The 27,453-nt window shown below is 33.1% G+C and overlaps 3 protein-coding genes across 5 annotated transcripts; 1 reads left to right on the forward strand and 2 right to left on the reverse strand.

Annotated features, from left to right (window-relative positions):
- Positions 1–297: 297 nt before the first annotated feature.
- Positions 298–6,072, reverse strand: LOC130449620 (polyubiquitin-C). Of its 2 annotated transcripts, none has more exons than XM_056787563.1 (2): positions 5,900–6,072; positions 298–3,133 (listed from the first exon to the last, which is right to left on the reverse strand). In XM_056787563.1, exon 2 carries the CDS (start codon positions 3,130–3,132, stop codon positions 391–393), a length of 2,742 nt encoding a protein of 913 aa, XP_056643541.1. In that variant the 5' UTR covers position 3,133; positions 5,900–6,072; the 3' UTR covers positions 298–390. The 2 variants fall into 2 exon arrangements, with proteins under 2 accessions (XP_056643541.1, XP_056643542.1); XM_056787564.1 differs by lacking the exon at positions 5,900–6,072 and adding an exon at positions 5,562–5,870.
- Positions 6,073–6,484: 412 nt separating this feature from the next.
- On the forward strand, positions 6,485–21,981 carry LOC130449532 (BTB/POZ domain-containing protein 10). Of its 2 annotated transcripts, none has more exons than XM_056787415.1 (4): positions 6,485–6,764; positions 14,709–15,097; positions 17,260–17,568; positions 17,805–21,981. In XM_056787415.1, the coding sequence occupies exons 1-4, from the start codon at positions 6,580–6,582 to the stop codon at positions 18,173–18,175; spliced, it is 1,254 nt and encodes a 417-aa protein (XP_056643393.1). In that variant the 5' UTR covers positions 6,485–6,579; the 3' UTR covers positions 18,176–21,981. The 2 variants fall into 2 exon arrangements, with proteins under 2 accessions (XP_056643393.1, XP_056643391.1); XM_056787413.1 differs by having other exon boundaries at positions 6,488–6,764; positions 14,544–15,097.
- Positions 21,982–22,034: 53 nt separating this feature from the next.
- On the reverse strand, positions 22,035–25,900 carry LOC130449534 (NTF2-related export protein). Its single transcript, XM_056787416.1, has 4 exons — positions 25,756–25,900; positions 25,619–25,702; positions 25,421–25,565; positions 22,035–22,213 (listed from the first exon to the last, which is right to left on the reverse strand). Exons 1-4 carry the CDS (start codon positions 25,762–25,764, stop codon positions 22,035–22,037), a joined length of 417 nt encoding a protein of 138 aa, XP_056643394.1. The 5' UTR covers positions 25,765–25,900.
- Between the last annotated feature and the right edge of the window lie 1,553 nt (positions 25,901–27,453).

Below are 27,453 nucleotides of genomic sequence, written 5' to 3' on the forward strand. Positions count from 1 at the left end.
ATAATAAAAAAATTAGGAGTCATTTTTAAAAAACAAATATATAAAATCCAAAAAACAATAGCTTTAAAATATTAACTACAAAGTGGCTCTTTTTCTGATTTATTATTATCTGTAATTATCAATATCAATAAGAAATTCAGTCCTTAGATACTGTTCAGTTTTTCCGTTAATCAACTGAAATAAAATAAACAAATTCTATTTAATTACATACTAATAATTTGTAAAATATATCTGGTGAAAAGATGTTACTTTATAATCAATTCTAAAGTGTATTCAGGTTTATAAATGAAAACAAAATTCACGTTAAGATCAAGATCATTTTATTTTGTATTATCAAGCAGTATTGAAATAAAAAATCAGCCTTTTAAAGAAATCAAAAACAAAAATAAATCAATTTCCGCCTCTCAAACGCAATACCAAATGAAGAGTAGATTCTTTTTGGATGTTGTAGTCAGAAAGAGTTCTGCCATCTTCCAATTGTTTTCCGGCGAAGATCAAACGTTGCTGATCCGGTGGAATTCCCTCTTTATCTTGGATTTTAGCCTTGACATTTTCAATTGTGTCTGAGGGTTCTACTTCCAAAGTTATGGTCTTGCCAGTCAAAGTCTTGACAAAAATTTGCATGCCACCTCTTAATCTCAATACCAAGTGGAGAGTAGATTCCTTCTGGATGTTGTAGTCGGACAAAGTTCTACCGTCTTCCAATTGTTTTCCGGCGAAGATCAAACGTTGCTGATCCGGTGGAATTCCCTCTTTATCTTGGATTTTAGCCTTGACATTTTCAATTGTGTCTGAGGGTTCTACTTCCAAAGTGATGGTCTTGCCAGTCAAAGTCTTGACAAAAATTTGCATGCCACCTCTTAATCTCAATACCAAGTGGAGAGTAGATTCCTTCTGGATGTTGTAGTCGGACAAAGTTCTACCGTCTTCCAATTGTTTTCCGGCGAAGATCAAACGTTGCTGATCCGGTGGAATTCCCTCTTTATCTTGGATTTTAGCCTTGACATTTTCAATTGTGTCTGAGGGTTCTACTTCCAAAGTTATGGTCTTGCCAGTCAAAGTCTTGACAAAAATTTGCATGCCACCTCTTAATCTCAATACCAAGTGGAGAGTAGATTCCTTCTGGATGTTGTAGTCAGAAAGAGTTCTGCCATCTTCCAATTGTTTTCCGGCGAAGATCAAACGTTGCTGATCCGGTGGAATTCCCTCTTTATCTTGGATTTTAGCCTTGACATTTTCAATTGTGTCTGAGGGTTCTACTTCCAAAGTTATGGTCTTGCCAGTCAAAGTCTTGACAAAAATTTGCATGCCACCTCTTAATCTCAATACCAAGTGGAGAGTAGATTCCTTCTGGATGTTGTAGTCGGACAAAGTTCTACCGTCTTCCAATTGTTTTCCGGCGAAGATCAAACGTTGCTGATCCGGTGGAATTCCCTCTTTATCTTGGATTTTAGCCTTGACATTTTCAATTGTGTCTGAGGGTTCTACTTCCAAAGTGATGGTCTTGCCAGTCAAAGTCTTGACAAAAATTTGCATGCCACCTCTTAATCTCAATACCAAGTGGAGAGTAGATTCCTTCTGGATGTTGTAGTCGGACAAAGTTCTACCGTCTTCCAATTGTTTTCCGGCGAAGATCAAACGTTGCTGATCCGGTGGAATTCCCTCTTTATCTTGGATTTTAGCCTTGACATTTTCAATTGTGTCTGAGGGTTCTACTTCTAAAGTTATGGTCTTGCCAGTCAAAGTCTTGACAAAAATTTGCATGCCACCTCTTAATCTCAATACCAAGTGGAGAGTAGATTCCTTCTGGATGTTGTAGTCAGAAAGAGTTCTGCCATCTTCCAATTGTTTTCCGGCGAAGATCAAACGTTGCTGATCCGGTGGAATTCCCTCTTTATCTTGGATTTTAGCCTTGACATTTTCAATTGTGTCTGAGGGTTCTACTTCCAAAGTTATGGTCTTGCCAGTCAAAGTCTTGACAAAAATTTGCATGCCACCTCTTAATCTCAATACCAAGTGGAGAGTAGATTCCTTCTGGATGTTGTAGTCGGACAAAGTTCTACCGTCTTCCAATTGTTTTCCGGCGAAGATCAAACGTTGCTGATCTGGTGGAATTCCCTCTTTATCTTGGATTTTAGCCTTGACATTTTCAATTGTGTCTGAGGGTTCTACTTCCAAAGTTATGGTCTTGCCAGTCAAAGTCTTGACAAAAATTTGCATGCCACCTCTTAATCTCAATACCAAGTGGAGAGTAGATTCCTTCTGGATGTTGTAGTCGGACAAAGTTCTACCGTCTTCCAATTGTTTTCCGGCGAAGATCAAACGTTGCTGATCCGGTGGAATTCCCTCTTTATCTTGGATTTTAGCCTTGACATTTTCAATTGTATCTGAGGGTTCTACTTCCAAAGTGATGGTCTTGCCAGTCAAAGTCTTGACAAAAATTTGCATGCCACCTCTTAATCTCAATACCAAGTGGAGAGTAGATTCCTTCTGGATGTTGTAGTCGGACAAAGTTCTACCGTCTTCCAATTGTTTTCCGGCGAAGATCAAACGTTGCTGATCCGGTGGAATTCCCTCTTTATCTTGGATTTTAGCCTTGACATTTTCAATTGTGTCTGAGGGTTCTACTTCCAAAGTGATGGTCTTGCCAGTCAAAGTCTTGACAAAAATTTGCATACCACCTCTTAATCTCAATACCAAGTGGAGAGTAGATTCTTTTTGGATGTTGTAGTCAGAGAGAGTTCTACCATCTTCCAATTGTTTTCCGGCGAAGATCAAACGTTGCTGATCCGGTGGAATTCCCTCTTTATCTTGGATCTTAGCCTTAACGTTTTCAATTGTGTCTGAGGGTTCGACTTCCAAGGTGATGGTCTTGCCAGTCAAGGTCTTAACGAATATTTGCATACCACCTCTCAATCTCAACACCAAGTGGAGAGTAGATTCCTTCTGGATGTTGTAATCAGATAGGGTTCTACCATCTTCCAATTGTTTTCCGGCAAAGATCAGACGCTGCTGATCTGGTGGTATACCTTCTTTATCTTGGATTTTAGCCTTGACATTTTCAATCGTGTCGGAGGGTTCAACTTCCAAGGTAATGGTTTTACCAGTTAAGGTCTTAACGAAGATCTGCATTCTGAAACAAAAAAAAAGTAACATTAATGCAAGATCCTATTAAAAAACTGAAAGTTGGGGTTATGAAAATTAACAAACAACGGCACTTTATGGGAATACTAGCAACAATATTAATTAAGGAGACATAAAAAAAAGGTAATTTCGGTAATACTCCACAATGTATAGGGTTCACGCCAGCATGGCGACATAGCGACAATTGTCGCCAAATCATCAAGAAATGTCGCCAAAATCATACACATCGACGACAAATTTGTCGCCCAAAATATTTTTAATAAACCTATGTTTTATATTTACTGTGCTGTTTTTGCATAAAAGAATTTATATATGCCGTAAAAATATGTATAAAAGTGTGTAGCATGCATATGTTAATTTTTTTGGATCACTAAATCATAACTTAGGTGGTCCTTTTGGACCACTAAATTTTAATTGCTGGTGTGAACCCTAACAATGTACATATAATTAATAGACTATCTATATGCAGCTTAATATTTTTGCCAGTTTAAAATTATAACATAAAAACTTTGTTCTCTATGAAAACAATAGAAAAAATATTCAACACAAAAATATTGTGACATGTAAGTTCTGCCCGATATGAAAATTACAGAAACATTAGTAAAAATAATCCACATCTACAATTTCATAATCAACAATAGCTTGAATTTTTATTTCTCATTAATTTTTATCAGTTTATATCTTTCAAACCTCCTTATATCCACTTCATTTGCATCTTTCAAATATAGAATTCAGTACATTAGTAGTACAAGCTCATCCCAACGATTTTTCCACCATACCTTCTTAAAAAATATATTTCTTGAAAATAGTTATTTGTTCTACAAATTATGAATCTTTCTCGTAAGAGTTGACTTTCTACCCTTGGTAATCTTTTCAAAATATATGTCACAGAAAACTTACACATTCTCTAACTATTTTTAGCTCTTCATATAAATCTTAAATATGAAGCCTGATATGAATACCAAAAAATACTTCATGAAGTATTAAATACAATAAAATATACATAAAATACAAATAGATTCACTCCACAAATATTTCGATAATGAATATGACAAAAACAATTTGTCAAAGTTTATAATCTGATCTGTAACATTTTTTTGAACACATCCCTTTTTGTTGAGAAGATGAAATCACTCAAGATTAGTACAAATCATATAACACCCTAAAATGCACCAGGATAATCAATAAGCTTTTTGTTTCATTTTTATATCTATTGTTAATAATCAACTCAAAAATAAGTACAGAAAAAGGAGATTTTAATTACAATAGAAAAACTGTGTGTGTATGGGACCAGGACTAAACAAAATAAGGGGGGAGATACTTAGATTATCTTTATTTTGTTATTTATAAAGGGAAAGGTCATTTATTTATACACATCCTGTATGCAGAATAAGAATCAGCAGAATATTTAGGCTAATGGGATATTTGTAATTGTAAAATTCAACAAATATGTATATGTGAAATTTGGGATTAAATATATATCTAAAACAATGAATTTGATAAAATCTGTTTTTGGAAAATAAATCAGCTGACCTCTAATTCAAAAGTCACCTTTTTAGAATCAGCCACCATTTTAAAGTTTGCAATCTCTAGAATTATTAACTTGAGTTCATTTCACTTTTAGGTTATAATTAAATACATAAAGTAAATTCTTGGTCGGATTGAGATTGAAAATGAAAATTAACTTCACAACGCTAGTGAATTGGTATAAAAATAAATGTATTCCAGTAATATAAAAAAATCAACAATATTTAATATTGTGACAGAATTAATTATTTCCATTTGTGAAAGTGAAAGAAAAGTATTTATGATATTTACCAAAAAGTTTGTATCAAATTAAAAACAAAATTTCAATGTTGTACTAATTGATCGTGCCTGTTGATAATTATCAAGATCTTAAAAAATATATATAAAATAATTCTAGAATTTAATGATGAAAAAGCAGTGTACAACATAATAGAAATTATTGTGCAATTCTCCGTTGACAAATAATTGAAAATACAAATACATCTTCTACACAAAAGAAAAAGATTAAAAAGTTGTTGAAGCAATTACAACTAAATATATATGCGAAATAGTTGTATTGATTTATTTGCAGTGTTGATTTGAATGAAACAAAGAACGAGTATGGTGCGTCATTATAGGAGTTATCATGACAGCTGATTCAATAATTCTAGAAATTTCGTTGTTGAAAAATAAGTTTTAATAATTCAGTAATAAAAGAATTAAAATAGTAAATGTAATCACTGACCGCATGTATTTAAAATTAAGATAACTAATGTTAACGTGATAGCAAAAATCTTATGAACTCGAATTGTATATTTCAAACATTTCAGAAATTAATATTTTAGTTGAACTATTAATCGAAACTAATTCGATTCTATAAATCTTTTTTGTTTGCAAAAAATTACACTTACGTTAAGTCTGGATGTAACAAACTCTGAACGAATTGCGATTCACTTATTGATTAAATTGCGCGTCAGTTATAATTGAAACAAAGAACGAAAACGAACACGTCACCTAAGGTCACATGACATCTGTCTAATTCAATAATTCTAGAAATTTCCTTATGATACTTTTATACATAACAAAATACAGATACGTTCAATATAGAAACAAAAAAAAACAAAAAAAGGTGAATAAAAACTATAACATTTAATAAAAAACACAGAAAGATTCTTAAAACAAATGTACCTATAACATCTTGCTAAATACATCTATCTTTGTAACTAACAAACATAAAATTTGGTCTTACCTGCTTATTTTTCAATTTCACAATGATCTTAAAAATTCACAATCGCTTCGCTTTTTAACCGTAGGTCTACTAGCTTTAAAATTGTGTTCTATGCCAGGATTTGCCTCTTTATACCTTCGGTTCCCCCACTTATCAACCAAAATTGAACTCCTCAAACAAAAGCAAATTATTTTGTTTATCTTAACTACTAGAATTTTATACAAAATAACAAACGCATGAGCTGTAAAGAAATATAATTAATCCAATTTTTCTAGTTTGCTCACAAACTCTACGTTCATTTTTCTTAAAATGCCACAAATATAAAAATAATAATTAGAAAAGTTTAGTTTTTACTAAATCAAAGTTTGTTACCCTGCTACCATAAAAGATCAATAATCCAGATTCAAAGAACACAAAATATTATTTTTGTTCTGTGATCCGAATAGATATGTAGGATTTTATTGCTAGCGATATACTGCTTTCAATAGTGTGTGTGAATAAATAGCATCAGTTATTGTATTATACAATTATATTAGTACCAAAATAAAGCACAAAGACATTGACAAATTATCAGATTTGTCGTTTGTCAAAATTATTCGTACTGTCAATGTCACAAAGTTTATTGACAGGTCATTGGAGAGGTCAGGAAAAGAAGGGTTTAAACACAGTTTAACATTTTCACGAATGTAGAAACACTATTTATGTTCTGGGTTGGTTCCAGAGAAAATTGTAGTGATTATTTGTACATATTTGTGAATTGTTTTTTACCAAAAGTTGAAATGGCTGGTACGAACGACCGTCATCTCTATCCTAACAATGACACTAGCAGTGATACTGAAGACTACACAGATGATAGGAGAAGAAGAGTCTTCAAAAATAGATTAAGGTATTTTTTTAAATTTACATTTTTTTTTCATTTATATACAATGTTACTAGTAACATAATGTCAAGATTCTTGGAATGATTATGTACAAAAAAAACATGAACCTTCTAAAGCAAAACATGTCTGTATTTTATAATATCTACCACTTGATTGCAATAATTAGAGACAGTACTTTAACTTGGAAAATCTTTATATGGCATGAAAAACTAGAGGTATTGAAAAAAATATTTATTAGGATGACTTCTACCACTTCTAAAACCATGTTTTAATTTTCTATGTTTTCTATTTACTCTAAGTATTGTAATAGTATTTATTGAACTACTATTATCTTTATATGACTCACGTATCTTAGTCATGGTAATTTCAGTACAATTAATGGCTCTCTTTCTTAATTGTTGTTGGCTAACAGAACAAACACTTCATAACATTTTGAAAATTGTAGGTCAAAAATAATTATTTTTCTTTAATTTCTTATTTCTTAGATCTTTTGATATATTAATACATCTAAATGTTCTTGATTTTAGGTCTCTTCTGTTTTGAAATTATTAAAAAAACTAATTTTAAAACAGAAGAGACTTAAAATCAAGAACATTTAGATGCATTAAAATAATTGTTTTATTAAAAATCATTGTGTCTGAAATACTTAAATTATCACTTCTGAGTGTTGTAGTAAACAATTAGAAAAAATTCTGTTAATGAATATTTGCCTGTAATAACTTTATGAAAAATATTTTTATAAAATTTAATTCAAATTGAAAAATATAACACTTTCAAAATTAAACCAGACTATTGGGGTCAAATAAAAATTAAAAATAAATGGAAATGAAAAATCATATTATTTTATAATATAATAATTTTATCAGATGCGAACGTTATCACATAAGTAAACACCTATTTCGAAGAGAAATATGGCAAATATTATTTGGAAGAGTTTTAATCGTCAGCACATGGAGTTATGACAAAGTTTGGCACAAACCATGGAGCGTCTATGATAATTCGCTTTACCTAGGTTCATATGGGCTTGAGGATTGCTTTGTAGATAAGTACTTTATTTTTTAAAGATAATCGGGATTTCCTACCTATCAGCCAGTATAAATCCGTTAGTTTCAAACACAATTGTTTGCATTTGGTAAATATGTGTTAATTGCTTGTCCAGTTGCATGCCAAAATAGTTTACATCATCACGTTGTGGTAGGGTTGACTGTTTAGAGTGACTTCTAGGCATTTGACTTTGCGATTGGTGAAGGTTATCTGAACTGATTTTGATTCGTTTGTTTTAATGTACCATTTCTTCAGCTATTTTTCTGTGTTGTTGAGATGGAGCTGTAATGTATTGGATGCAATTACAGGATCTCTGTGGGATCCTAGTATGGCTGTGTCATCTGCAAATATAGCTAATAATACATCATTGTTAGTTGGTGGATCTGCCTTGAAGATGAGGTAAAGCAGTGATCTCAGGCCGCTGCCTTCAGGTACTCCGGGACTTTATTTTGTAAAGTGGGGTTTGTCCATCATTGTAGTTAACAAAGAAATAGCGATCATGGAGGTAAGAATGAAGGATTTGGTATGATTTAAATGAAAGACCATCATGCCAAATCTTGTCAATGTCTATAAACACTGCAGAACAATGTTTTCAAAATCTTCGTTTATTATTTAGTTACACAGAGATCTTGCGTTAAAGATATAGGTTAAGTATTTTATGGCTTTGGGACTCAATTCTTGCAGTATTCTAGCTGTTATTAGTCCGTATCCAGCGGCTTTACGTGGATTTAGCTTTGTCCTGATAGCGTTTGTTACTTCCCCTATGGTAAATTTATCAATCGGAAGTTCTAGCTGAAAAGAGGATTGTGTAAATCCAATCATTTCAGTATCTTTGTTTTCATTGGGATCCATTGGAAACGGCTAAAAGGCTGGCTTCAAATGCTTGCCAAACAGTGCCGCTTTCTCGCTATTAGTCGTAGCCCAATTACCTTCTTCTGTCCTAAGTGGTGGTGATGTAGCTGTGATTGCTTTATTTAGTTTGTTGCCTTCCAGAGTAAGTGGTTTGCGTTGCCGTTAAATTGCTCAGATATTTTTGTTGTTGCTGAGTATTCTCTTCAGCTTTTGTTGTGATCTGTTGAGTTTCGTTTTATCTTGAGGGGCTCGTAAAATGATTATGGAAAAAAAATGTCTTGTTTCGTTGTTAGATAAGACAACCCTCGTAAATAAAATATTTTAACATGTATTTGAAATTCTCAATTTCTATTATTTAATTTTTGGCGAGATAGGAAAGTAAATAGCATTTTAAAATTTCGAAGAAATCTATTTAATTGCCTTACACTGATAAATACGTTAAATACGTACACGACGATTAAAAGTTTATCTTTGTTGTATTTGAAATGGATTACTATTCAGTTTGTCGTAATTTCTTTAAATTACAGCGCATGTTAAGGCAAATACTTGATTAAATATTTTCGCGGACAATAATGTTTTCCAAAAATATTACGTAAAACACTTGGTTTATTTACATTAACTGATTAAAGTTCTCTAGAACGAAATTAAATCAACAAATACGTTCTTTTAAAAAATATGGTTTTAATACATATTCATTAATTATAATAACTTTGTTCCAACTTTCCTAAGTTTGCCCTATATGTGTGGACTGGACCCATCATAATTTTTTATGGGTACTAAGTATATTCTTTATATTATTAATGTACGTACTTATTTATTATTGTTTCTGGACTATTAGAGACTAACAGTAAAATAAATTAGGCAAATATTATCGACTTTTTTTAATCCTTTTAAGCATTTTAACAAAAATGTACTGAAAAGAGACACTGTAATAACTGCTAACACAAGACGTAATAAACAGGTTTCAAAGTCCGCTGTCGCCCTGTAACAAAATGTCACCACTTTAATTTTTTATTTACCCCTGTATGGGAATCAAACCAAATCATTCCTATGTAGAAGGGCAGCTGCTGTCACCAATGCCGGAACGGCACAACGGTAAGAGAATTATCTTCTTTAGTAAAAAAACTGAGCCTTCGGCACGAGCTAAAGAGAAATCGTTAAGGGGTTACTGCGCTCCTAACACTGTGGGCCGCCAGTGCTTACAAACGCCTGGACTAGGTGCTCACTTTTAACGAGCTTTTCTGCCTTGTCCACTCCTCATTTACTCTTTGTAGTTAGGCCGTTTTCGCATAAAAGGATGAAGTAGAATTCGAGAGTGTTAATATGGAAACAATAGGTCGAACTATAACATTAATAATTCAACGATAAAAAATAAAAATGAATAATAAATGAGACTAACTAATCAAAGATAGAAAAAGAACAAAAACAAACAAATGAAATATATATAAATGCATAATCTACAAAATTATGTTTATCTGAGACGAATCGAATTTTTGGAAACATTACCTAAGACTTCTCGTTTGTTTATATTTAATCCTAAATTCTTTATCTGAATTAATAACTCCGTAGATTTACAAAAAATATATAATTATACGTGTATTACTGCCCGTAAACATTCAATCTTCAATTATTCCTCAAAATTAACATTGAATTACGTATTTAAAAAATACCGATAATGAGTTCTTTGCGAGTTCACGAAAATTACAGAATTTCAAGTTCCTAGCATTACTAAACTTTGTAAAAATACATACCTCTATATGGATTATATGTATATTAATTCAATACTGTTTAATGATCAATAGAGAACAATTTGAATATTTGCTATAAATTTTCTTCGTTTTCTTCTAATGTATATTTATTCTTCATCAATTATTTTGTACTAAATAGAATCTTTTTATCTAACAATGAATACATGCGTTACTGCATATTCAGTATATTTATTGTTTTGTATTTTCAATACGATGGCCAAGCGAAAACGAAATCTACAACAAAATGTCTTGAAAACCCAGTAACCGATTGAATTTTTCAATATAGATTTTTTTTCAATAGTTTGAAGCATGAATTGCACCGAAATGGCATAAAGATTTTAATGACTCATTAAAACTTTCACAGTATATGAAACAAAACTCTTTAGAGTTACAATAAATTGTTACAATTTGTAGACAAAAACTGTTAATAACTAAAAAGCAACCATAAAAATAACTAAATAAAGATACAAATAAAATAAAATTTCAATATACAGCAGAAAACCACAATGAGTAACAAAATTATAGGTAATAATTAGTATATAAGTCGTATAAATCTGCCCTCAAATTATTGCGGATTGCGGAAAAAGATAATATCGATTTGATTTCAATTGGCAAGTGATTGTGCATTTTTGTTGCATTGTAAATATTGAGCCCCCAACTAATTCTTAACGTGGAGTAGGTAGGAAAAGGTCGTGCTCCGCGTTCCTAAGTGGATAGCCGTGCAACGATCTTTCTAAAATTGGCGTGCTTACGAATTAAGCAAACAGATTCAAAGATGAATAAGGAAGGAAGAGTCAGGATTTTCTTAATCTTTCAAAGATGTCCTTGCGGTTCGAGTAAATATCCAACAGCTCTCTTTTGTAGTTTGAAGAGTCGCTCAAATTGAGTCATAATAGACTGTTAAGGAGATGGATAAGTTCAGTTCTTTAAAAACTGATCTCAGCGCAAAGCAGAAGGAACTTAATTATTTAGATAAGGCGACGATATGTAACTCCCATTTCAAGGAATTGTCCACAACAAGACCTAAGAATTGTACAGATTCAACGACGCGCCCATTGACGTCGCGACGTGAATGGTGATGTTATTTAATAAAAAATGCTGCAATGTATTGGTTTTAGAAACATTGAGGCAGATAAGATAGAATTGCACCATGATTTAAGGGTGAGACCAGGGTTGCTCCAAGAGAAACTAGTGTCGTCTACAAATAGACATATTTTACCACTGATGTCTAGATAGGCGATGCTGTTTATAAACAAAAGAAACAAAATAGGACCCAGTACTGAGCCTTGGGGCACTCCACATTCTATTGGCTTGCTAGATGACATCGTTGTATTAACCCTAACAAGCTGACTTCTGTTGGTAAGCTATGACTTATACCATACGAAAGGTGCTCCACTGAAACCGTAGTACTGCAATTTGTTAATTAAAATATTATGATTAACACAATCGAAAGCCTTAAAAATCACAAAAAGTTGTTGCAGTGGAGTGATGGCTGTTAAGGCTAGAGTACATATTATTATCATTTGTGCATGTGTTACTTAAAAACCCAAATTAATGGGTAGTAAATATTTTATATTTAAACAAAAATGATAAAAGCCTCTTTTTTACCAATCCTTCTATGATCTTAGATAACGTGGGTGCAATTGAAAAAAGTGACATTTTGAAATGAAACCTTAATTAAAGTGCAATCGGGCAGACTCGAAAATATTTTTAATGTAAGTTCAACAGATCAGTATTTATTTTTGATGTCATTAATTTTACTGCGAAGCTCCACTAAAACTACGGGCATAAAGAAGAAACTCTGTTGGTTAAGTATGTTCAAATCCTTATAGAAATATTTCTATCAAACGTCATTTTGAATATTGAATTTTGAAACCCATGAATTTAATGTTTTAAGAAGAATTAACAAAATTTAAAACCATAGCAAATCTCAATTAATTATACATAAGTATTCGAAAGCTCTGAATATATATTAAAGTTAGTCTACTTTGGTGTTTCATTGCCACATTCCCAATAAGAAAACGCTCAATCTAATTGGCAAAGACTTCTTTCTAATTAATATTCCAATTCAAATTTATATCTTTCGCCCTATTATTTATGCCCACGGAGATTATAAAAAAATTTGTTAGTGAACAATTAAATCACTTTTTGAAAAATCGTGATTAAACTCTTTTTCTTCGAGCTCGACTCTTCAAAGTATTAAGAAATGAATTTGATGAACTCTCTTTAGCTGCGGCGCACACATACCGTAACAGCCGCGCAGAGCCCTATTTCCAACCTCAAATTAAAATTATAAATAATGGAGTTAGAGTTCAGGAAGTCTCAGAACTTTTTTATCGGGAATTTCCTCCTCTTTAACAAGCTTTTTTCAAAATTGCTTGAATATGTCTGTTTTCCTCTTGATTGTTCCTTTGTCGTTGTATTTCCATATATTTAGTCTTTTCGTAATTTACCCTGAGCCCGAGTATTTTCAATTAATTTTCCAGTCTTCTGTATACTTTTTTCGAGATCTGGGTAGTGTGAATAATAGGGGTCTCTCTACTCGAGCCTTATTTTTCCTTTTAAAATTCTTGATATCCTTACTTACTTCCACCTTTTGATCTCAATTGTAACTATCTGTCTCACCTATATTTTCTAAACCCTCATACAAATTTGTTCCCTCTATTGTGTCATAAGCTTTATTATAATTTATGAATACTAGATATAGTTCCCAATCTAACCTCATTGATGTTCACCGACTTTTTGATCATTAATCAGTTCCGTGTGTTTCTCATTATCCTAACCAAAACTTTCTAGGTTACATTCAGTGAAATATCCTGTAGCTGTCTCAGCAGGTCTTTTCACTTTTCTTATACATAAGGAATATGACTGCGTTGATCCAATCATCTCGTAACCGCCCTTCATTCTATATTTTCTTAGTTTGCAGAGTGCAGTTATCACTATATCGTTTTTATTATCTCCGCTTCTCTCTACTCTTTTTTTTAATTGCAACATTGCACACTTTATCTCTGTAAATGGGGCTCTACTACTTCCCTTGCATCAACCTGCTCTGCAGCCTGTTGTTCCAAGATATCGCAGTTTCCTCTGTTGCAATCAAAAATTTATCGAAATATCAATTGTTCATTTCCTATGATTTCTTCCTCCTTATCCCTAGCAATATTGACTATGGAAAAAAGTTGAGCAACGAGTTTTCTTGAAATTTTGTGTTTTCAATGGAATTAAGCAAATATTTTTTAGGGGTCGCGAAATCAAGTATTTGAGTAGCAGAAAATATTCAGTGAAGGTCGCTCATCCATCTCTGTTATCATCAAAAAAGTTGAGGTAATGGTGCTGGAAAATCGTTTCGTCATCCGTTTGATAGTAGAGGCTCTCAACATCTCTTATAAATCAATTTAACATAATTTAGTTGATGTTGGTCATGTAGAGGTGGCAGAAAAACCCTAAATTCATCAAACGTATTATTACTGATACGAGACAAGATATGAATAAGTGAAAATGCCCAACAATCTAGCAAATTGCGCTTCAAAAATGATCCGAAAACGTCAATTACGTCAAATTCAGTTGAAAATCAAAGTTAAACGTTCAAATCTGGTGTATTTATTAGCTAATTGATTCGTCTACGTGAAACAATTCGGATTTGTGGGCAGACAATTCTTGAATTTTTCTCCATGCGCCGTCACATTCCTTGATCATGATTAATTTTTTGGCCAAACCTGAGAAGGGAGTAATCGCTCAGACACCGTATTCACCAGATTTGGCTTCCTGCGACTTGTTTCTCTTTTCGATACTCAAAAATCTGCTACCGGAAACGCGCGATGAGTTCATTGAAGCCGTAAAAAGTAATTGGCTAGGGTACCTGAAGGTCATGGCCACCGGGACTTACAACAAGTATACGGAACATTAAATCAAGCGTTAGCATGCTTTTATCAGCCCTAAACGAACCAATTTTTTTCAATTTATTATAATACGTGTTTTGCTCAGTAAAATTTGATCACATGGTAAAATTCTCGAAACTAAGTTTATTTAGTTTATATCGACGGAAAAATTATTAAATCGACATTTCAATGTCTTTCGTTTTCGTTTGGCTACTCTATCTAATAGAGGCAACAAATAACTAACACTTGAATATTGCTTTGCGTAGTTATGGATCACTGTCGAAGCCGAAATCGTGCCTTGTTCAACGTTCCATGTCCCTCTCGGAATCTCGATGCCATTCCTTAGCTACGCCTAAGCAATCCCATTCTCGCACTAGACAAGAAAAATACGGAAAACATCACCCAGAGTACTCTGATCTGCTTCTTTTCAGATCCAGAGCAGTTCTACAGCCAGCCAACAACTCGAAAAATCAATGTTCACCTCAACAGAATACCATCGGAATAACTAACGCAGAAGATAGGGTAACTCTTGTTGTAGATAATACTCGATTCGTAGTGGATCCGGCGATATTTACCGCACATCCGAATACCATGTTAGGAAGAATGTTCAGTTCCTCTTTGGAATTCACGCATACTAACGAGAGGGGTGAATATGAAGTTGCCGATGGAATACCTGCTTCAGTTTTTAGGGCAATTTTGGAATATTATAAAGGAGGACTTATCAAATGTCCACCTTCTGTATCTGTACAAGAACTACGTGAGGCTTGTGATTATTTGCTTGTGCCGTTCGATGCGAATACTGTTCGATGCCAAAATTTACGTAAGTATTAAATTTTCATTTATTTAAATACACGAGCACTTATTTAGACTCAATTATCTTTTTTATTTAACAATATATTATTAAGTACGGCAATGCAACTCATGATCCCATCGTCGATGATGGAGAAGAAATTTCCGTCTTTGATATTTTTCAATCAGTACTGGAGATGATGAAAGCATAACACCTAGTTCTTCAACAACAATGAAGCGACGGAGATTGAACTAAATTTTGAAATAGTGAGTCAGATGTGGATTAGGCCTACTGGGGATACTACGATAAAAAACGCGCCACTTTCTCTACCTCTTGGTGGTGTTGAAATGAGTATTTCTGCCGAAACGTGTGTTGAACTACACTTTAAGGCGCCAAAATCTATAAAATTTCCAATTTTCGAAACTACCGGAAAACTTTACAAGTAAAAATACGCAATGAATGTACTATTAGGCATGACCTGACGAAAAGGTAGTTTAAATGTAGTAAACAGTCGTATAGAGACGAAAATGCAGGTTGGAGCACATGAAACCGCTACCAAATATGAAAATGGGCGAAGTATCTGGTTAAGGATAATGAAAACACGTTATTTTATATTTTAGCGTTTTCAAGATCGTAGAATCTATTTTTGGATTGGTGGACTTCCGGCTCGGCTTATTGAACTGAATTTATGAATTAAACCAAAAGTTTCCTTTCGGGGGACCTATTTTCTAGAGATTGTGGATTGGTCGAGACGTGGATAGAAGTACAGCACGAAAAAGTGAAAAATAGCACTGAATAACAAAAATGTGTAAACGTGTTAGCAGAAATATTTTAACACATCACAATTTCTTCCTGCAGTCACTCCCTAACGTGGTGATACAGTTCATTGTTTATCCGTTTGCTACGTTTGTTTGTTATGTTTGTGGACAGTTTATATTTTCAAAAAAGAGATGACACATTGTAGTTTCGTTAAAAAGTGCATATCTTCATTATTTTGGACTTCCTTTTACAAATCAAGATAAAAAGTGTGTGCTTCATGTGTTTCACGAAAGCTGTAGAATGAATGGTAGGTACTCCAATGATCATCCGGAAAAAACGTTCGCCTTCCATTTGGTTCACCAATGCAATGGATAGAATGTAGTAATCATTAAAATGACTGTCACTTTCGAAGACATAGGGATATAATAAAAAAAATAAGGCAAGTCTTGCATACTCCGAAGTTCCGTCTGGTACTAAGCTCATATTACGAGGATGGTCCCAAAAGTATCTCTATACACTTTTCCCGCGATGTTTAATACCCTTTAGCCATCTACTGCTGACATCACCTCTTCATGGTTGGGAAATCTTTGATCTTTCTTCAAGTCTGGAAACAGAAAATAATCTGAAGGGGCTAAATCTGGCGATTAGGGTGCATGAGGTAGCAATTCAAAGTTAATTTTGTTACTTTTGTCCATTGCAATAACGGATCTGTAAGTTGGTGCATTGTCTTGATGAAACAACACTTTCTTCTTATCCAAATGCGACGGTTTTTGCTTTATGCCTTCGCTCAAACGTTGCAATAAGGTCCCATAACACTCGCCGCTTATAGTTTTTCTTTTTTCAAGATAATCAATGAAAATTATCCCACACGCATCTCACAAAACCGATGCAATGACCTTGCATGCAGATGGAGTGGTCTTTCCATTATTTGGAGCCGGCTTTAAGCTTCAATATAATAAAATCCAAACTCGTTTGGGATTACCGAGAAAAATTAAACCAGCTAGGCAAGAAAAATAAAATTACCCTCCGATTTATTCCGGGACATATCGGAGCGAAGAGAAATGAAAAAGCTGATAAGCTCGCTAAAGCGGGGGCAGACAAAATCTTCATAGGACCTGAACTGTTCTCTGGTATCAGCTACAGAAAAATGGAAAAAGCACTGGGAAAGAAGGTAGATAGGAGCAAAATCAATTATTGGAACAACCTACAGGGGCTGAGACTGGCTAAGACTGGGAGGACAGGCCGTAATTTGGAGACCCCTGTCTAAGCTATCGTTTTCAAAGATTAAAATTCTCATTAATTGTTTTCGTGATGCTTCTTCACTTTACTTCACTTCACTAATCACTTTAATTACACTATATTTTGTTGGTTTCTAAATAATTATCACGTTTCTTCTGTATACACAATATATTTCAATCTAATTCTATTTGCAGGTGGTCTTTTACACGAACTATCCAACGAAGGTGCTAGATGTCAATTTGAAGTATTCCTAGAAGAATTGATTCTACCTCTAATGGTGAATTCGGCTCAAAGAGGTGATAGGGAATGCCACATCGTCGTCTTGTTAGATGACGATTCTGTTGATTGGGATGAAGAATATCCACCGCAAATGGGAGAAGAATATAGTCAAACGGTCAACAGTACTGCAATGTATAGATTTTTTAAATACATAGAAAATAGGGATGTGGCCAAACAAGTTTTGAAGGATCGAGGATTGAAAAAAATACGGTTGGGCATTGAAGGTATGTTTGTTCTTCATTTTGATATACCTTTCTAGTATAAAAAGTAGAGTTGCTAGCAATAAACAAGTGTGGTCAGAAGTGTTCGGATGGAAACCTCTCTAAAAAGCGCACTAAAAAGAGACTATATCGATAAATAAATGTTCTTTTGTAGTTTGAGTATTTATCGGAACACCCTCGTATCAAATATGAAACGATACTTGTTAATTTTATACTAATGTTTGTATTCTGTTTTAAAGGTTATCCAACATATAAAGAAAAGGTGAAAAAGCGTCCAGGAGGCCGTGCCGAAGTAATTTACAACTACGTACAACGTCCATTTATTCATATGTCGTGGGAAAAAGAAGAAGCGAAAAGTCGTCATGTGGATTTTCAATGTGTGAAATCTAAAAGTGTGACGAATTTAGCAGAAGCTACAGCAGATCCTGCATTAGAACTTGATTCTCGCGGAAATCCAATAGTATCATCGATGATGGCTGCTATTCAGCCAAATCTACCGACAGATCAGGGCGACGCGCCTTTAATGCCCGAAAATGAAGAAGGTGCTGTAGGAGGATTACCAGATATTGAAAATGTTAATAATACGCCACCCGAAGAACCGAATTTGTAAAGTATTCGGTAGTGTTAGAATTTTTACAAAGTGGGAGAGATTAATTTCTTTATATATAGAAAGTTGTGGGGTTATGTTCAACTTGAAACGATTCGACGTAACTCCAAGGCTTTTGATATGTTTTAGTTGCAGTTATATTTTAAATTATGAGATTTTTTATGAACTATAATTTAGTAAAAAATTTAATTGTGACCGTTTTTATTCTTGGGTGGAAGTAATACGAAATTCACAAGTTTTGCATCATCATTGTAATCCTGGAAATTAATTACATTCGGAATAAACGTAGGGACTTTTTTGGTGGTACCAACCAATAGCAAAATCTCTATATGACTTGAGAAAAATAGTGTTTGAATACAGATATGAAGAAAACGAGACCCTTCACAGAACAAAATTGCTTGTCACGCAGCTGTTAGGAATCTATAAACCTTTAAGGACACTAAAGCATGACCATATCTTATTGAAGCTGTGTAGCATGAGTAACTCAAAACAGAAGGGGTTAATTATAAGTACTAGTTTTATCTTTTGAAATTAACTGTATTTAACATCAGCAGGTAGTGATCCAATTACAAGAGCTTGTCAATGCTTCTGATGAAAAACGATGGTATTTCCTTCTTTCCTTCAACAACTAATCACAAATCTAGTAAAATGCATATGCCAACGTCTTCAAGCTGTAAGAGCATTATATCAATCTTTGAGACGCAATTCCATTGAAGCAATATTGTGGGTTGATATTTGTTGCCTATTGTAAGCTTTGGCTATGGGGAATTGCTTGCAGTAAAAGCCTTAAACACGTATGTAGTATGCTTAGGCAACTTCATTTTGGTACAATATGTGATCACAAATAATTTTGACATCTGTTTGTTAAATGATAGCTAAAATACCTTGTATAAGATTGTTAGTGAAGTGATAGTTTTTAATCGCTTATGCTAGATGAAGAACCATCTCATTTTTTGCTTCCTCGACACTTCATTCATAACTATGTTGGGCATTCGGGAGTTTTCCATATGTTGAATATTCCAGACCATTAGATTTTTGGAGCTTTGATGAAACTAAGATTGTCTTGATTTTGTAGAATGTTACCTTATGAGACTACTGGGATTATAAGAGTTTTATAGATCTGCATTTTGGCGGTTTATTTTTCAATAGACTGAGATTTGCAAAATTGGATCTGAATCCAGCTTATATTTATTTCTTCATGAATGTCGAGCAATTTGCATTGTTCTATATGTGTATGGGAATCTTCCATGTTTATCCTGTATCCTTGCATACAACTTGACCCGAAACAATGAATCCTCACAGTAGGACGTGTCTTTGGTAGTGACAGGTTCAGATACTCTTTCACTCATTGCAATTCCAAAATATTTGTGATGAAAAATCGTCCCAGGTTCGAATCCTTTATTCTTTTTATTTGATCACTACAAGTCGCTCCGATCCATTGGCTAGTGGATAGACGACGACATGTCAAATCATATCATATAACAATTTTTAACTTGTAGCATGCTGTAAGGAGACATATTTTTTGTCACTTATTGTCTTCTATGGAAATACTGTGCAGAATCGTGTCTTTATAATTTATTAATAATTTATTTGATTTGCTTCCAATGATTTAATTTTTAAAATTCGATGTGATGCAAAACTTCTGAATCTATTTGTATTATTCGATTGTAACATGGGTATAAGAAACATATTTAAAATTTTACCTATCATAAACAAACATATATCTACTTTTTATACATTTTGGTGTTTATATGGGCACAAAATATTTGTTGAATATGTAGATTAGGGATTTTTGAAGAACTTTTAACGTCGCTTGACATGAAGAGAGAATGAGATTTCTTAAAGATGTGCTGATTATTGATTGCGCCATATATTTCAGTTGAATGTTAATGAAGTTGAGGGTAATTAAAATTATTATTCGCACTTCGATTAAGAACTTAGGAAGTATTAATTGTCAGCAAATAAGAAGTGTGAAACAACTGTTGGACGAAAGCCTTGAAAAAGGCATCTGTACATGAGACGCATGAAAATAAATTGTTTTAAGAGGTCAAGATGTGTGTGTTGCCTACCGTAGACGCAGTAAAAAAGGCTTTCTCGCGATTTCTTTTCAGGAATACTACAAAATAAATCCATATAACAGAAACGTGATTTTATTGTACATATCTGTGACTGCTCACAATAATTTTTTTACTCCTAATGAGCCATTGAATTTTTTGATTATCTTTTATAACTGCTATAGAACTACGATGTATATTTGAGGTTTTTATCGATTTTTGGCTAAATGGAATACTTTTAAGTGGAAAATGAAAAAATTTCCTAAAATATAAAATAATCTTATTGGCTAACTCTAATAAAGATTTTCCAAATAAATCGCATGTACAAAAATTCAATATTTGTTGGGTTATTGAGTTCAATAAAAGTAGCACCAAACTTTTCTTTTAATCTTAGACAAATCAGATGGAAAACAATAGAAGTTATATAAGACATTTAGAAAGGAGTGAAACAAGAATAAAATAACGGTACTTGCAGTTAAAGGCGATAATTATACTTGTTCTGGTAGACTTTCAAACATAATAACGCCAGTGATTTTTATCTTATGTGATTAAAGGAGAAAGGAAAGATTATTACTGGTCATAGATCATGGGTTTAGAGCTGATTCAGAAACAAAGAGACAGTTCAGAATTCTGAATTTAGAAAACCAAACACCACGTTAAAACCGAAAACAAAGAGATGGTCCACAATAATGTAAAGGACGCACTAAGGAAAATTCCTAAAACTTGCAGAAAGCAGAAACACGACTGGGATCTTGCCACTGGAAGAACAACATAGCAGCGATATGAAAGTAGAAGAGATTCTAGAACAGATCTCATATATTGGGTCTTTCATTCCGGCGAACTTTCTCCTACTCCATGTCAAGCGGTCTTATATAAAATAGGACGTGGTTACTTCCTTATTTAAAACTCACGCCACCAAGTGATTAATAAAATTAAAGCGTTGGTATTTGTCGCAATATCTTATTTAAAGTTTTTGTAGTGTATGAAGGCAAGAGTGCCTGATCAATGTGAAGATCTATATTTACTTCAAACGTTAGGTGATCGCTACTTAATGTGCAGTGGATACCGTAGTGTGCAGAAGAAACCCTCCATAGCAATCAAGACGCCTAAAAACAAAGTACAAGGACAGTGACTTGGCGATCTGCACACAAACATTCAAATTAATTATCCATATTTAGTCCTATGTGCTTTTTTACTTTACTTTTAATCTTGGAATCAAATACTCTTTATTATATGAAAAATTAGATTTGTGCTAACAATGATGGAAAAGCGCACAGAATTTACAAATATCGGCTATGTCAGTGCATTGATGAGAAAAGCGGAACCTTCGAGATGTTTTTTAAAATCCATGAGACTTCGAATCTACCTTTAAAAAAAATCGGTATTTTTGATACTTTGTTATGATTTCTTAAAATAAGGAAATAACCAAGCCCCGCCTGTTCCAAGTAAATATTTCTTGGAAGGTTTGTTGTCATTAATATATTACTATTACCTTATTGTTGATTTTGTTACTGAAACTGTTAGAGAAAAGACAGTAATGGATCTTCAGGTGTGATTTCAAGTCAAGAACAGTTACTCACTTTAGCACTTGCTCAATAATCGGTATTTTACTGTATATGTGAAATTGATGTGATCAGAATTGTTGTGTATTATTTAGGAGTGTTCCGTAAATTTCGAACTCCCCGCTTTTTATTATGATAGCCTAGAATTTTGTACTTGTTTTATTATAAAATGCAAATAAATATATACATTCTATTTATCAATGTTTTATTTAAAAAGAATCTTAAACTAATTACAAAACGTTTAGTTTAACTATTTTTAGTATTTAAAGGCTCTTGAAGTCGAAAACAGTCACTAACAATTTTCCACTTATCACCTTGTGCTGTAACAATAAAGTTCTGTTGAAATGTTTTCGTTGGTTTTTCTTGATATTTTACATTTCCTGAAACTTGAATCATCAAAGTGATTTGTCCGTTTACTGCAGAATCTAAAACCAAAACCATCATAAATATATAGAAATGTTCTTCAAGAAACTTAACTTTATTAAAAAATTCTTTATTCACAATAAACAATGTCTACGGAAGAAAATTCGCGGAAATTACGACAATAAAACAATGAATGAATGTAAATTTATTGCAATGAACTTATATTTATCCATGTTTTGGAATCCGTTGATCGTGTGGCAGTGTCTGGGACGTTCCACATTTTTATATATTATTCTGAAGAATTACTTTTCCCATGACACATTGCAATGTTGCACGATTTACTGTTTTCATATCAGTACCTCAGAGCCAAACGGTATAACAAACAAAAATCAAATTTTGAAGCAAACCAATTTGAAATTTTTTATTGGCATTACATTAATACAAAATATATACTAAATAACTATTAAAAAACCATTAAACTCAATAATAATATGTGGATTTTCTAAGTTTGAAAAATTTCCAATATTTTTCCCAAAAAGTTATTGAAACAACAATTAAATAAAGTTAATAGCGTATGGCCCTAATACTTTCATTAAAAACTTGAAAAAATACTTTTTTTCTGAACTTTAATATGAAAAATAAAATTCTGTTAATTTATTCTGAAATTCGTTATCATTTTTATTGATTGCAGGTTAAAACAAAAAATTGAACATTGCAAATTGCGATCACAAGCAATGCACTCACACGATGTGTACAATTTACAAGTACGCGAGCACGAACGTTTGGCTCAGCAGTGATCGTGTCAGTGCCTTAACCAGAGGTTAAGTAAACTACTACTAGAGGCGCTGAGAATTCTCACTCTAGTAGGAGCCACAAAACTGCCACTGAGGGAGCTAAGTATTCACAGACTTCAGCCAATCGATTATACCGTAGGGAAAGAAAACTGCTACTGGATGCGCTGAGTATTCACACTCCAGTAGGAGTCGCGAAACTGCCACTGAGTATTCACATCTCAGTGGGGAACGTGTTACGGCCTTCAGCCAATCAAGTAGGAAAACAATTTGGAAAGTTGTTTCTGAAATTGATAAACGCGCATGCGGTAATTTGCTAACGCGAGATTTGAGAACTGCAGCCCTTACTGTAGAGCTTTCACTGACCAAGAGCTTAGTTTTTGCACACCGTTTAACCCCACTTGTTACACGCATCTGTTTGTCGCACAGTTTATTAACCGTTTGTGCCTCACTTGGCAGTTATTAAATTAGTAACAGTAGAGTTTATGCTTTTCGTATCATTGCTTTTCCCAGCTTTGTTGTTGTTGTATTTCCATATATAGTTTGTTTTTCTTCTAGTTTTAAATATAGGAAATTATGTTTAACCGTTGTTCCGCTTTCTTATTCGACTCCTTACCTCAAAAGGTTCATAACACCAGCCGCAAATACCCACGTTACCGATCCATACAGATTCAGCGTATTCGTCATCACCATACTGACCCTTGGAGTATTTCATTTTTTTCACCGACATTGCCCAGTGCAAGTAGAGCATACCATGATAAAAAAACTGGTGCCAAGGCAATCTGATACCTGATTACTAAATTGTTGAGTAGAGCCATTTTTTAGCATTTTCTTTAGGTACATTATTTTTAAGTAAGTCTGTCCTATAAAGTTCACACATTCCATTTCTATTCAATTCATTTTTCAAGTATTTTCTGTCTGAGCACTATCTTGTGTAGTGAACCTCTTAATATGATCCCAAAATTTTTATTTTTCAAATTCAGAAATTACAATCAACGAAAGTGCTTGTAAAGAATTTTGAGGTTCAGAAGAAGAGAATAGTACAGAGGGTAACATTAATGATATTAATAGTTCCAGTGACGAAATTGCACCTTTCTTAATACCAGATCCAAATGAAGTACCATGTTTTTTTCTGAAAGCCCTTGTCCAGCTCTTTTCATGGCGATTCTAGTATAAATCTGGACAATTTGAACAAAGATAACCCTATCCATTTATAAAATGGATAGGGTTATCGCAATTTTGGATTACTTGAAGAAAAAGTTTATGAGTATTTATGTTCGCAATAAAAAAAATTTCAAAGGCGAATCATTGTTTGGGCAGAAACAATATATTCCTTCAAAAAAAAAGACTTGGAATGAAAATATTCGTATTGTGAGAAAGTGAAATTGATTATGTATATAACATTTAGATGCAATAATATATCAGAGTCTAAGGTCAAGGTCTAAGAAACAATAAATTGAAGAAATTTATACTCAAGTACCCAGCGTGGTAATTCCATTTACCCCGCTGGACCTGTAGCCAGTAGAATCATATTGAAGTTATCAGATCCTCTTCTGAACAAGGTTTACTGTTTATACCTTGATAATTATTATACCAGTGCTGATTTTACTGATACATTAATAAGAAGACAAACAGATTGTGTTGAAACAATGAGAGTAAATAGAAATAGAATTCCAACTGAGAAAGAATCTAAAATATTACAAAAAGGAAATCACATAGCAATGTACACAAAAAACAAATGATATTGAAATGGAAAGATAAAAAAGATATAGTAATGACTAGAATATTTCATGATGATAGTAAGAAATTAGCAAAAGGAAAAAAAATACATGAAAACCTTAAACTCAACTTTCTCTTAGATTTGGGAGAACAAATTTTAGATCAATTGCCACAGAAAGAGAGGTTTGTGGACAAAGACTTAAAGTACCAACAACATCATGATTCTTTGAACTTTCACAGATCTAATACCCCCAACTACAAAAGAAAAGCTCATCAACATTGTGTAGTATTATTCAAAAATGGGAAAAGGTAAGAGAACAGGTGTTGGTATGCTGATTTTCATACTGGACTTTGTATGGACCATGCTTTAAAATTTACCATATGAGAAATGAAAGAAATTGACCTGAATTGAGAAAATATGTTGAAAATATATCATAAATATTCCTTTTGTTAACATATCACACAATAAGATATTTTTTGAAATACTATGCCCAAAATGTATATATACACTAGCAGATAACAAAACTTCTGGTTCTTCACAATATCATCCTACAGGTGAGTTGTTATCATGGTTATGTCTCTGTACTTTTACAATGTACATATTTTTTATATTTTTCAATGAATATCTTGAAAAATATAGTATATCATTAAAATCAAAACTGTAAAAATGAGATATTGACATTCTAGACATTGGTAAAAAATACCAACTAGGACACTACAGAAACTGAAAATTACATGATAATTAATTGGTTTTTGTACCTAATATTGGTTGAGCATCCAGAGTGCTAATCTCGTGATCTGTAGGCGGTAAATCAATCATAAATTTTAAAATATTTTCATTTCCAGTGACACCATTGCCATTCCAGGATAATAATCCAGTGTCCATGTATAATCTGGATATTAACTAGAAAAAACTTAGTTATTAATTTATTAATTTTCAATTTCTTATATACTTACATGTCGACGTTTATCAACTGTTTCATAATACAATTTCGTAAATTCTTCAGCAACTCTGCAAGCTTGGTCAATCTTCGATCTTACCTAAATTCGTAGAATATAAATTTATAATGAAAAGGTTTCTTCACTATACTCACATCATCCATATTTCAATGTTTTATTGAAATTTAATATCAAGAATAAATAAATACCACAGCTTATGTGAATAATATTTTTATTTTCTATTCATCGATGTTTTTACTAATTCTTCTTCTCTGAGTCTTTTGGTTGCTTAACAGTGCTGCTCTTGTCACCAGTCAATGTATGGATTTACTGGTCGCTTAGTACTGTGTTATTCAACCATATAAAATTTTTGAATAATTATATTCAGGAATGTTTGTAGTTGACTTCCACAATCCAAGTATATACCTAGAATAAGCTGTAGCTGGAAAAATTTTGATAAATAGCGTTAAAAATGCTGGGTAACCTTATTCCCGGTATAAAATAGATAACTTAACTTAAGTGAAGTTTAAACCTCTAATGTCAGTTTAAATTACAGATACCGATTTTTTCAAATTTTATAGATGGCGTTTACTGACAAACTTCAATTTACACGTTACCGTTGGTCCGGGGGTAGTTTAAACTTCAGTTTAATATGAAACGGTGTTGATGAGGAAATTATAAACATTGTCGACGCGCCGATAAAACAAAAAAATTTCTTTAAATTGCTCCATTTATTTTTTAAATTTGTTGTCCTTGTTGTTGTTGAAAACTTTTCCTTGTATTTTTTCACAAGGTTCAGCAAAAGTACTACATGTTCATACAGCTTTCTGAAACAATTTATCTTCGAATCAAATTTCGTTTTGGTTATATTTTTGATATCTGGCAGAAAAATGTATGTTTCACTGTGACCTGTGAAATAGAGCAATATTGTTTATCCTTGGTTTAATCTAGAGATAAAATCATAGTTTAAACTTCAGTTTAATCTCCACTTTTGCCCTAGATTGTGAAATTGGCCCTTAGAAGTTGATCTCTAGCTAAATTAACAACATTTTATGTATTGTTTTATAAATGATATGATCGGTTTTGATAGAAATTTGTTGATTAACCAATATAGTCATAGAGACGCCATTCAGCGCTTAAATATATCTCATTTTCAACTTTCAATATATCGACAAAATCGCGTTCTTAATATATATATAATATATTTTCAATTTTTTAGGCTCCCATAAACGCCGTTGGCCGCGTACAGCGTCTCGATGCTTATTATAGAAATGTACTGTTATGGTCTTTTTCAGAAGCTGACGTTGGCGTGTGGACACCGTAGGCGCCATTCAAACACTTTACGCCGCCGCGTCTCTAGTTATTTTGAACCTTTGCAGCGTGAACGTCGTATCTGGCGTAGCACAAAATGTTGAAACTCAATAAAGAAAAGACGAATTATTGATTGAATCAGTCCAATGTTACGATCAGCTTTTTCTTCAGGTGATATGAGCTTAGGATGGCTTTTTGATGGCAGTTTTATTATATATTCCCGCAGTTCTACGATATGTTTGAATTGTTCTTGATTGACACGAAAATATTTAATAAATTTAGTATTGTTGTCTTTTAATTGTTTCATTATCGAAATCTGGAAACATCCTTCTTTCTCCCTCTTCATAACTAATCTGTACCGCCAAAAGGGTCGATCCATTTTATATCACACGCTAACACTGTTTGTCGACTACTGTTGTTAACAAGACGTCGTCGTTCACGTATATATTGACCGCTGACGAAGTCCCTGGGGATCAGACATTGACCGGAACTTTTGCTTTTCAATTATATTCAACCAAACGCCTTTAACACATCAATTTAAC

This window comes from Diorhabda sublineata, chromosome 10 (genome assembly GCF_026230105.1).
Source record: "Diorhabda sublineata isolate icDioSubl1.1 chromosome 10, icDioSubl1.1, whole genome shotgun sequence".
Classification (NCBI taxonomy): Eukaryota; Metazoa; Arthropoda; class Insecta; order Coleoptera; family Chrysomelidae; genus Diorhabda; species Diorhabda sublineata.